The sequence below is a fragment of the Emydura macquarii genome, unplaced genomic scaffold, assembly GCF_026122565.2.
Source record: "Emydura macquarii macquarii isolate MOO-44397 ecotype Brisbane River unplaced genomic scaffold, CSIRO-AGI_Emac_v2 contig_1713, whole genome shotgun sequence".
Taxonomy (NCBI): domain Eukaryota; kingdom Metazoa; phylum Chordata; order Testudines; family Chelidae; genus Emydura; species Emydura macquarii.
The window spans coordinates 2,163,734-2,176,791 of NW_027131850.1; the positions used below are offsets into that span (position 1 = coordinate 2,163,734).

Genomic DNA, 13,058 nt, shown 5'->3' on the forward strand with positions numbered 1-13,058 from the left:
TGTAAGTTACGCCGACCTACGCACCGGTCGGTATACACCACATTATGTTGGCAGGACAGTTTCTCCTGCCAACATAGCTACCGCTGCTCGTCGGGTTTAGAGTAATCAAGTCAAGAGGAGAGCTCTCTCCCAGCAACTTATAGCATCTGCACTAGCAGCACTACACTCAGCACAGTAGTGTAGATATACCCTCACACAGTACACTCCTGGCTCTCCTATGAAGAGCGCAGAAAAAGTGCCCTGTGGGGTGGAAAAAGCTCACTCCTGCAGGAGCACAGATGAGATTCCACTGATTGTACACGTCACTAAATTCTGCCACTCGGTGAAAGAGGAAAACAAAAGGGAAGAAGAAGTTACATTTATGAAGCAACAGTTCAACTCCCATCCCCCACCATGAACTGCACAACATCTAGAGCCCAGAAGGACAAATAAGATCAGATCTCCTGGAGCTCTGTAGCACTTACTTGCATGATAGCGTGGGGTGATGGTATGCACATTCATCTCCATTTTTACAGGCAGGCCAGTACTTGCAACGCTCAAGCACTTTCTCTTGTTGCTGCAGCACAGTCAATTCCTCCATCTCCACTGTGGGGAAGAAATGAGAACAGGGACCTTTTCTATGACATGTGCAGACCATCCTTTAAATTCAGCATGTTCCCTGCAAAGAGTGTTTTCACACCAATGCATGACAAGTCTTTATACAAAAATTGAATTCTCTCGAGACTTCTGATCACATGAACATACAAAGAGTTTAGTCAACCTCAATCTACAGAGTGCAGAGGGCTAGCTGGTGAAAGCTGCAATACTGTATTTAGTGGGTTAATTTCTCAATTACAAAGTGATCAAAACAAGTGTGGACTCAATAGTTTCCCCAGTGTGTAATCCAGCCCAGTGATTACTCCACAAATTTGTCTCTACTGAATCCTTACTTTCTTCTTAAAATGACTAAAAATACCGTCCTGGAGGTTTATATTTATCGTCTTTCAATGGCTTAAAGATCATCAAGTGAACCATGGTTATAGGTAAAAAGGTTTGTTTTCTGCCAGATCTGCAAACACAAACTAGATCCTTGCTTACTCTAACAGGACTAAGAAACAGATTCTGCAACTGAAACATCATTAGCCGTTCTGTTGATGCGTGTGTCAGAATAAAATCTTCTCCCTTTCTCATGGACAGTTTTGACTTTGGGAGACCACCATGGAAAAGTGGCATTAAGTTACTTCTGACACTGCAATCAGCAGATCAGACTCCTTATCAACAGGGCCAGCTGAACTGTTGAGTAAGAAGATATGATTTTCACACACTTTGTTGAAAATTACTGTACTTTAATCACTTCTTGGTTTCCTTCCTGCAATTCCCTCTTCAGCTGTTCTTAAATCTTGACTCTCAATCTCAATTCGAAGGGTTCGGGAACCAGAGTACTATCCCCTAGAAAACAGGACTCTGTCTCTCATCCTCTGGCACCTTCACAGGCTTAACTATCCACATGCAATTCAACACCATCTGTTGCTTTTTAAAACTCTCAAGTGACTCACACCAAAATCCCTCTCCATCCTCACCAGCAGCAATCTTTCTGTACCCGCATTCCATTACTGGCCTCCTTTACGCACCTGACTCCCAACTCTTCAAAACTGAGGGTACTGCCCCCTCTGAAACGATCTACTCCAAATTGCTTCACATCCTGGCTCCAATTCTACAACTTACTCCCTTGTGTAACTTTATGTGCAGTGAGCAGTCCCACTGGTTTCAGTGGGACTAAGTAGTGCATACAGCTAAATATGTAAGCACAAGTCTTCGTAGGATCAGGGCCTAAATCTCTCCTTAACGTTTTCTGTAACTATCCTTTAAAAAGACACACAGGAATTTCACTAATTTAGGGCCTGATCCAATGAATAGCATTCATGGCACAGTACCTAGCCCTTAGTTTCTTATATACAAACTCAGGAAATGTTGATGCATGGTTACTGTATGAGGGACTGACAGTCTCGTACTGCAAACAGGAACCTGAATGTAAGTGTGATGTCAAACCAATGAGTGTTTAAGGAGCCCACGAGAAAGGAAAATCCACATTTTAAAGGTGAATTTTACTTTTCATTCAGAAACCATCATTTCAAAAGCAGAATTCTAAACAAGTCAAAAGTGGCCAATGTCCTAAATTCCTGGGCAGGGATTCTGAATGTTTGAGATATTAAGAAAAAATTATGGTGAACATACGTAAAGTTTCTTCTGTTTTGAAAGATTCTTCCAATTTGAAGACAGTCTTTAGCATTAAAAACAGCTTTTGAAAAGAACAAATCTGGCCGGAAAGATTATGGTTAAGACCACAACCTTGGCACATTTTCAATGGCTCAATACAATTTAATAAGGTGCATCTCAGAACATGGGTAAAGGTAAGGGCAGCAAGTAAGGGTAAGGAGGGCACTTTCTGGCAAGTGAAAGTTCACTGAATTTTAGAAGAAACCACTTATCTAATTATACTGACACATAAAGCTGCGTGGAGAACAATTTAGCTACTGGTCTTGTTCAGCAGGTTAAATGGTACTAAGGTGATATCCCTTACAATGCTGACATTTCACTTTTCAAAGGGTACTTGCATTACAACCTGAAAAAATATTATAAAAAGAATTGAAAGGAGTGATGTTAAAGGCTGATATGCTTGAGAGTTCTCCCCAGAATGAAAGTCGCACATTAAAGAGTAATTTAACCCCAACATAAAGGCCCCATTGGTTAGAATAATTTACCATCAGGGCTCTCCAGCTGCCTGGTTATAAGCTGCATCTGCTGTGCTCGAAGGCTTTTTAATCCCTTGTTTGCGGCCGCATTTTGGGTAACTGGTTTCACTCCTTCGGTTATACAGATTTCCTCCTCTTCTTGATCAGACATGTACCCCGGTGGGCTGGGGACACCATCCAATGTCACAATGAATTTGGGGCTAGAAGGCTTTTCTGGTTGTGCAAGCTGCTCTCTACCAAACGGAAGAAAACACATGGTAAAACCCATAAGGATTTTAACTCTAAGAAGTATGAGTTAAGTCCAGTTGTACTGATACCAACAGAGCTGTAAGAATGAGTCCAAAGTACAAGGAGCGTTTCACTATCCAGGATTGATTTTTCCCAACTATAATCAACCTCTTCAAATATCAATATTCCTTATTGTGTCACAGACACACCAACAGAACCTGCAGAGAGCAGTACATTTCAACCGACAGATTTAACAGCCTGCACACACGGACTCAACAGGACAAATTCAGAGACTCACTGAGACATGCAAAGTTCCTAAAGGGGCACAGTTAAGTCATTTAAGAGAAGTTAATTTTGAGGCATTAAAGTGAATCCTTGGAAGAAGATATTTCATATACAACATAGACACGTGAAAAAACATATGTTGAGGTCCTGAAAAGAGTTGGTGAGACTGAGCTTAGGATGGCTGCATTACTCACAAGTGACAAAGGCAAAAGTGAATTGTGCAGCCATCCCAAACAAGTGCTAAAAAAGCCTTTATCTCTCACTACACCATCATGTATTCTTTATATACTATATATTTAGAAGGGAGGGAAAAGTACCTAAATTGAATGCACCTCTATAAAGGGTCTAAAATGTTTTTAAATACATTAAAACATTACAAATTTAAGGCCCAATACATCAAGATCTTCTAGGGCTAGATGTCAGAGCTGGATCCCACTGAATGGGAAGACTCACCCCTTTCTGAAGGTATAAAGCCCCAGTTTCCAGTCCTGCAGGGTCATGAGATACTGGACGCTAAACATGGCTAGTACAGGACTGCATCATGCCTATGGATGGTCTTGGGTAACTAATGTTGGTGAGAAAATTCCATTTTTGGAGAGCAAAAAAGGAAACACTTCTCGGGAAAGTTGCCCTTTTTTTTTTTAAAAATGGAAGCTGTGAAGCTGCTCGAGGGTTTGGAGTTAGCAGGGTTAGCAGACCCGGAAAGAACTAGAAGGCAAAGGGCCAGTGAAGTGATGACAGCTACATGCTAAATGCCATTTATCACACGGCATCACTTCCATGCCTGTGGTTTGTATATAAATATGTAAGACAGACACACACCCAAAAAGCAGAGCTGCTTTCTGCCAGGAGCCTAGCTAGTACTAGGATGAACTCAAAGGAGTGCTTGCTGTCTGCTGGACACAGATTTCTGCAGATCGAGTGAACTCACCAACATGGACCATTCTCAACAGCTGTGAGCCCCACGTTTCCCTTGGCCAAACACTTTATAGGAAAACCCCCATAAAGAAGGGCTCCCACACACCATGTGCCTACTTAATAATAGCTGTTTGCTGGCTTCTGTTTGCTGACCAGTTAGGTCAGCTCAGTTTTATACCCACACTCCCAGGTGAACCCAATCAGCAGACAGGAATACATTCACTCACTGTCCTCCCGAACAGCTTCTACCATCTAAAATCAATGTTAACTTTGCTGTTTGCCTCCAATTCTTTGCACACCTAGGGTTCAAAATGATAGGTGGCTAAAGGACATCATTACACCAAAGAGACCATTTTTAAATGATTAGTATGTAGTCTGATGGGCTAGGAGTAAATATAACCAGTAAAAAAGTTAAACAAAATTAAAATTCCTTAACAGGAGCCCATGCAAACCACTGTTTCGTTTTCAGCAAGATGTAACAGCTGTAATAAAAATTCCAATACCACCCACCCTTTGATACCTGCAAGCCATCCATTTCCTTTTTCCATTTCCCTGGTAAAATGAAAAAATTGCTCTAACTACTATCAAGCCTGGAACATATTTTCAATTTAGAAGAAATGTGTGTCAGGATTTCTGGGTTTTGGCTAGGCTGTAGGCGCTTTTGTCTAAGTTTTTACCAGTCTTGACTGGGCTTCTGCAGCATGAAAACCAATAAATATATTGAATTTGTTCTTCCAATTACAGAACCTGCTCCATTTAAATAAACATTCTAATTGATTACAGAATGCATTACAGTAACAAGACTTGGCTTATATTTTGGCCTGTTATTTCTTTAAATGAAGTAAAAGACTGACTTTTTACCTTGTCTGTATGAGACGTCCTGAAAGTGCCCGCATTGCCTCCACAGCCTTCTTCCCCAATTCCTGGTTCTGTGGCACTACTATTTCCTCAGATAGCTTTGGCTTTTTCAGAATAAATGATCTAGTATCGGTGTGGACCACAGATTCCACGTCATAATAATCTGAGTCATAGAAAAATTGGAACAAAGTTGGAATAAAAAAAACACTGTATTACACTCTAATATGCAGTCATGTTTTTGAAAAATAATTTAGAAGAGACCAATAACTAGCATTTTGTTTTCAGTTCTCTGTACTAGTTTTTAAACAGAAAATTAGCGTACTTCCTTCTTTATGCACCAACACTGATTATATCAGCTGAAGCTGTAGCAACATTGGGCCTGCTCACTAGAGGTTTGTTACTAGGCTGGATCTGTAGCAGCAGCTGGATCCGTACACCAATATCTCATTTTTGGCACCTACTGATGGAAAGAATTTACTTTTCAACATGTAAAAGTAAAAACTAGAGGACATTAGAAATATAGCTCATTTAAAGGGAAATGATATTTTAAGCCTAAAACACACTGAGCCCTTTTGGACAAATAGAAAACTTTCCTATTTCAAAAAAGAGAAAAAGAAAAGCCATCCTTAACCTTGAGTCATTTGTAAAGTTTCTTCAATTAATGGTTCAATCTGGAGTCGGGAAAAGAGTTGTCTTTGTTGAGTTCCTAAAGAAAATATGTATTAGAAGCACATTTTACTGCATGTCAAAATTAAACTGAAGGTTAAAAGAGGATCCTCCTTTCTTTCTAATCCTAAAAATATATAAAATCTAACAGGAAGAAATGTTCATTTCTGTATTTTTATTTCTCCATCTCAAATGTTTCAAAACATAAAACAATAACAAATTTCCTCCAGCAGGACAGGAGCACACCAAAATCCAGCTGTTTAGAAAAGCCAATCTTTCCCATTGTTGTGACTGGGCACGGATGATGTCTGTGGATGCATAGGAAGAAACAGTGAAACTATGAAGACCAGTTCTGCTCGTGCCTTCGTCTCTCCTTTTTACAGGGACAAAGGTTTTGAGTAGCACAGCAGGTATCCCCATTTCCAAATGCAACTCCTGTTTACAAGGATGGGCACACTCAAACACAAGGAACTAACTAAAACAGAGGCTACTTTATGCTTCGATTAAAGTTGCTAGACAAATTAGGTAAGCACGTTCTTCTGCATTAGATTTATTGTTATGGTTTGGAAAAAATCAATCCTATTAGGGCACAGCTACACATAAAATGCTACAGCAGTGCAGCTGTGCCATTGTAGCACTTCAGTGTAGACACTGCCTATGCTGACGGAAGGGCTTCTGTCAGCACAAGTAATCCACCTCCTCAAGAGGTGGTAGCTAGGTCAACGGAAGAATTCTTCCGACAACCTAGTGTTGTGTATACGGGGGGTCAGGTCGACATAGTGACCTATGTCTCTCAGGGGTGTGGGTTTTTTGCACCTCTGAGAAACGTAGCTATACTGATGTAAGTACCTTGTGCAGACCAGCCCTTACAGTAAGTTGATAGTGTTCCTAAGCAGTCATTTCTATTTAAAAACCCCAACATTTAGTGTATATCGTTTATAAACACTAAACTGTCTCATATATAGATGCAGGAAAAGTTTTTCTGCATATTATAAACAAACTATTCAAACTCATTCTGAAGTAATCTGCCAACACAAAATGCTTTAGACTAATGTGGTTAGATAAAAAAAAAACCAGCGGATTTAAAAAAGTGATTAATTTTAATGGGAAATCATCACTCCTCAGACAATGAAGTTGAGCCAACCTACTATTGATATCACTCAGATCAACTTTACCCTTTAATTTAATCTACATATTTGCTGTGCTTTATTTATGCTATTTCTACATCACCATAAGATTTTTTAAAAAGCCAAGAATTCCTCCCTAAACATTTCACACTGGGGCACTGTCTGTCTCGCCAATGTCACACACATGCTCATGCTTGTTTATAGCAAAGACGCACAGAAAATAGTGGACAGTGGGGATTCCTCAAAACAGTTTCTGTTGCAGTATCAGGTGGTTAAGACTCCAATCCTGCAAACACTCACAAGGACCACTAACAATAGCAAAGTTAAGTGCATATGTGTTTGCAGGATTGGTGGCTAACTGAGCAAAAAGAATTAACATTAAACGCTAATAAATGTTGAGTGAACCCCAGTTTGGTAGGTATAATATTGGGAAAATAGCTTTAAATTTGGATGCATATGCAATTACATTGGATCATTGGTGAAGATGCATATCTACCGAAAAACAGACTGCCATATTTAGAATCCGCAGGAGACTTAGAGAAACCCCGTCAACTTGAAATCTGATCTATTTCACAACATACTGATACATTTTAAAAAAACAGCAGAAGGTCCTATCCCAAGTCCCACTGACCATTGGGGGGAAGGAGGGTGTTACAACCACATTTCCCCTTTAAATGTTTTTTTTCTCCTCTCTTGCTATACGAAAGACACACAAACACAGGCACAACAGATTTACTATACAGGGGAAACAAACTAACTATAAAAAAACGCTGTCAAACGCACAAAGTAAACATTGACAAAGAGAGAAAAACAATGTGTTTCCTCTCTCTATCAATTATAATAATTTTAGGTTTTTCTAGCAACAGCAAGTAACAAATCAGACAGAAGTGTGATCATCAACTGATGGTGTTCCTTTAACATCACTACATTTTTTGGATTTTTTTAAAATTATTTTCATCTCAATTTCTCTTTAATTTTGAATACAAATACTAATATTAAGAAATCCAGACTTTTTGGTTTTAAAAAGGGGGAAGAAAGATGTTTACTATAGATATAATTTATATTCAACTCCCATGGTTCAAAGACATTAGACCACATGTTGTTCAAAGACCCAGGCCCATGTGGAGCTCAGTGCAGGATTAGGTCTTTTATTACTCCAACGAACCACTTATTTATGTTATTTACGATTTCATAAGGGATTATTTTCTTAGCCATGGAAGCAGCTCACAAGACTCTCTCACACCGTCAGTGAGTGCAGTCACATGACGAGTAGATAGAGTTCTGTGGAAGGTGCAACTACAGGATAGTTCTAAGTGACCTTCAAAAAAATGGAAGTGCATCTGTTGAAGGCTACATCAAAGATCTTGGATAACCTAGAGATGAAGACACACAAAATTCTGAAGGAGTAAACCAACTAAGATTCACCTCAGGCCCTCAACTCCTGCCACAAACATTAATAGCCATGAAATGCCCACATTTGTTGTTATTGCTAATTTAGACTGGAGAAGTGTCTTCCATGGGAAGACTATTTTGTATGCCATCTGTAAGTCTAGAAAGATAAATTATATAGTTTGATAAATACATTATATGAAAATGATTTTTGTGTGGTTCCTTTGGGTATATCTCCCAATTCTAGCACTGAATCTCAAAAACATAATTATAACATATCTAGGTATTTGATCCAAGTTAGAGGGGGAGCCATGATCTCTGAGCCCTTCCCACATCTAACTGGAAGGTAAGCAGAAGGACTCAATAGTGCTGGCTGATTTTACTGCCAAAACCTTTTTTAAAAAATGGGATTACCTTTGCCAATGTTTCCAAGGGAGACAATTATTTTATTATTTCCTGTCACGTGGCTCTCAAAATCCACCAGTTTCCGTAGCAACACTCCAAACTGCCTGTCTCTCACACTTGCTGAGATTGCAGATTCATTCATTTTAATCTCTAAAGCAGAGATTTCACCTTCTTTTTTACTACCCCAGTATTCTAGGCAGAAATATCTGCTTGAGCTGTTCAAATAATTTCTTTTATTCCCTTAATTTTAGCAAGATCTTTGGATATTTTTTCCAACATGCTTAAAACAGTAACTGAATCCTTAGGTACATTAGTGTCACATTGCAGCTTCTACTATTTCAGGTAGCTCAGGTGAGGCGTTTAACCTGTTGCCCTTGTACTGTCCTTTGATGTAGGAGAAGCTATCTTCTTTGCTGACATTTTCAGAGTTACACTCTCCATTGCCTTTAAATGTTGTCAATTTTCTTTTAGCAGTTATATAAAAAGATACAAGTTTGATGTTTAAGCAACCACTGTCTTACCAGTCATCCTGCAACCTTTAACTACAGAACATTTAAAAACCTATACAAAGAAAGTGGTAAAAGATTTCATAACCTCTCACAGCACACTGCACCTTGACTTAATCTCCCATGCTGTAACTCCCACTCTTTCATAAAATACTGATTAAGCCTTCCCTCCTGTGAAGAGTCCCATCAAAACATACTATGGATGGGGAAATGGTAACCAAACATAATACATATGCAAATAAGTGCATCCTGATTCACTGCAGCTCAGTTATGTAAAATTATACACTATTGATAAATCAGAAGGATATACAGGTCTTTGCTTTCTGCTTGGCCGATCTAAGGTGATTATTACATATTACACTTTTGTTCCAGAAACCTCCATGACTTTCAGCTCATCTTCAGGTACAGCAAAAGGGGCTGGTTTTGATCTATAAAGAGCTTTATGTTCATGATTCTTAGCTTCTAAGAGAGTCCAACAGCTACAGAAGCACAAGATGGGGTACCTCTAGAAGGTGCTCAAATCTGCTTCTCCAGTGCATACTCTGTTTCTCTCTGGTGCACTTTTGGTGAAATTTCAGTTTTATATGCTACTATAATGCACATGACCAAACAAGTTGATAATCAGCCTGTTACAGGCTTCCATATTTAAGTCAAGTAACTTTCTCACTTACTGGTTTTTGAACAGTATTATCAGAATCAAGGTGGAAAAAAATCAATGATTTTTTTATTTAAATCAGAATTTAAAAAAAAAAAATTTAAATCAATAAAATACTAAATTTCTCTCTTGTTTAAAAAAAAAAACCAGTTACAATTACATCTCACAACAAACATGCTAAACCTACACTTACAGTCTCATAACAATGAATTAATGGCTCTAGTCTGTCCAGCCTAACTACCAGCTCTTGCTTCTTGAAAGTTCTGGGCTTTTACAGTTTCTGTTTCTCATGGGACTAAAGTCACATGTGCAAAGAAAGACACAGGCTGGATAGGATTATTATTGTTCTGTGCTTATGTGGTAGTGGAGCTGGGCCAAGCAAGGCAGAGGAGTTAGTTAAGACACTGTCTTAAAAGACAGAGAGAAAGGATGGAGGCAGAGTAGAAAGGAACAGTGAAGTTTCTGGAAAGAAAAGGGGAAGACATTATTCAGTACACACACAGCTTCCTATATTCCCCCACACTTTTGCCACAGAAAAACTGTCATGGCTTCTGGGCGTAAGAGAGACACTATCTGGAAATATTTTGAAGAAATTCCTTCCCTGGGTAAAAAAAGGAAAACGTGTCAAACATCAGCAGTGCAAGGAGCAGATGCAGGGCCTAGTTGCAAGAATGAAACATCATAATGAAAACCGCTTATTGGGAGAAAATGATGTGGATATGTCTGAAGAACAATGTGGATCAACTGGTTAGTAACTTAAATAATTCACTTTGCAATACATCATTCTTTAAGACTCTCTCTAATGCCTTTTGGTATAAGTGTGATTTAACAAGTAAATTCCCAAGCTGTTTGCTATGTTGGATGTTGCTAGAAAAAAAAGTTTAGCTTAGCTAATCCTCATGGCTTGTTTAATTAGATAACTAAGGCTATGTCTACACTGCAGCACTAATTCAAATTAGCTAAATTCGAATTACAGAAAGCGATTTATAGAAAGCGCTGCAGACTGTCCACACTACAGTATTTGTGCTGGTTTCTTGCGTCCACCCTGGCCAGCCTTAATTCGAATTAGAAAGCAGTGCAATGTGGAAAGCTATCCCACAGTGCAACTAACCATAGAGGCTGTTGTGACGAGTGTCATCATCCCAGGATGCAGCGCTGCTTCCCCCACCCCCAAACAAACAGGAAAAGGATTTTCATGCTGTTTTTTTACTCCCCCGATCACCATTGCTGCAGGCACATGGAGCCAGCTGAACTATGCTCTCATTTTGACTGTGACAAATACATCGCAGTTTATCCTGGATTACTTTAGAACTGTATGCTGTTTGCCTTTTATGCTCCCGCCCCCCCCCACCCCATGTATATTGCTTGCCTTTGATTTTTCTCTTCACCAAACGAACCCCCCCACCTGTATGCTGTTTGCCTTTTATGCTCCCCCTACCAGCCCCTGTATATTGCTTGCCCTTGATTTTGATTCTACAGGTCCGTAGAATGTAAGATAAGTAACAACGGAGTCAGTTAGTATATTAATACAGTGATACAAATGTTTCCATTTCACTGATGGAAAGCATGATATAATGTATCCACATGTAGCACTGTGAATAAACTCTTAAGAAAGTATCAATTTCCATGATTGGCCACTGAAACAATGTAGCAAAGAATTTCCTCTCACTGCTGGCATTTAAAATGCATTCACCCCACGGGGAGGGGAATGGGTGGTGAAATCTTTCAAAGGGACAAACTTTAAAGGGCTAAACTTTCAAAGGGACAAATCTTAAAGGGACAAACTGCAAAGGGCTTGCTGGGCATTTAAAACGCATTCACCACGCGGGGAGGGGGTGGTGAAATCTTTCAAACCCTTAAAGAGACAAACTGCAAAGGGCTTGTGTGTGGGGGGGTGATCACAGCTTGGATTTTAAACCCATTCACCGCAGGAAATGAAGATTTAAATCTTGCCAGGGCTGCTTTGGGTGAGGGTACTGAAATGGGGCATCATGGGATACAGTCTGGAGGCCAATTAATTCGAATTAAGTCCCATTGCATCCACACACACACTAATGCGAATTAACTGATGCGCTTCAGGCGCTAATCCACTTGCAGAGGTGGTTTTATTAATTCGATTTTAAAGGCTCCTTTTAACAATGTGCAAGTGTAGACGCAGGAGTAATTAATTTGAGTTAACGGACTTTAATTCGAATTAAGCCACCAGTGTAGACCAGGCCTAAGTTTAGAATCTATCACCCAAGTATACGGTACAGAAAGCAGCAGTAAGAGAAATCTAGAGTTGCAAGTTGCCACTGGGTGTCATTTTCTTATTTTATATTACAAAATACATGCCCCTTAGTTTGCAACATCATGGTCACAGACCATAAGGGTGATTCCGTAAGTCTATTCCCTATTTTACTTCAGCATAACTCAACTTTCCCAAGGGAACCTATCCTATACTTGTTTTCTCAAAAAACAGAAATGCCAATGAGTTCTATGAGGCTTACTCCACAATTAAGTGCACTCTATGTGCAGTCAGACTTAGCTTTTTTGGTAATTTGGAATCGGATCTGCATCCTTGCTGAAAAAAATGTAAATGATTAACTGAATAATAGTGTGAGAAGAACTGAGAACGACTATTCAAAATCATTTTTGAATTTTGTTTCAGAATTCCATAAGAGACTGTGACTGTCTATCTGCAACAACTTCAGAGTCATGCATTTGTACTTGTAACAGCAGTGCTGCAACTAAACATATTTCAGACAACAAAGTATCAGTAGCAAGCAAAAGATTTCAATCATGCAGTAAAACCACCACCCTGGATGGGTTTGTAGTAAGGATCAGCAAATACTAACAAGACACCAAAGATGAAAAGATTGCTCGGTTCATTTATGCCACAAATTCTCCTTTTCACATTGTTAACAACAAACACTTCATTGACATGATTGAGTCCTTATGACCAGGCTACACTGCACTTGGTAGAGCAGACATTGGTGGAAGGTTGCTAGATACAGTGTATGAGAAGGAACTTAAAACTGAGGGTAAATTTGCCAGTTTAAGCCTTGATGGGTGGAGCAATGTACACAATGATCCAGTAATATGTGCCTGTGTGACAACAGAAGATGGGGTTGCATATCTTTCAGAAATAATAGATACATCAGGAAATACCCACACAACAGAACATTTAAAAGAAGTGGCAGTGAAAGCTGTAATAAACTGTGAACAAAAATTCAACTATCACATGCGCAGTTTTGTCACAGACAATGCTGCAAACGTGGCAAAGATGAGAAGATACTTGGAAGAAGAA

At 39.3% G+C, this 13,058-nt stretch overlaps 1 protein-coding gene across 5 annotated transcripts in view; it reads right to left on the reverse strand.

Annotated features, from left to right (window-relative positions):
* ZC3H14 (zinc finger CCCH-type containing 14) overlaps positions 1-13,058 on the reverse strand; it is a 62,512-nt gene that overhangs the window by 26,773 nt on the left and 22,681 nt on the right. For 4 of the 5 annotated variants that reach the window (XM_067556344.1, XM_067556346.1, XM_067556343.1 and 1 more), the window contains exons 10-13: positions 5,653-5,727; positions 5,025-5,184; positions 2,742-2,965; positions 465-585 (exon numbers count right to left, since the gene is read on the reverse strand). In XM_067556344.1, coding sequence (XP_067412445.1) covers positions 465-585; positions 2,742-2,965; positions 5,025-5,184; positions 5,653-5,727 — 580 coding nt within the window. The remainder of the gene's footprint in view (positions 1-464; positions 586-2,741; positions 2,966-5,024; positions 5,185-5,652; positions 5,728-13,058) is intronic. The other variant, XM_067556345.1, reaches the window with a different exon arrangement.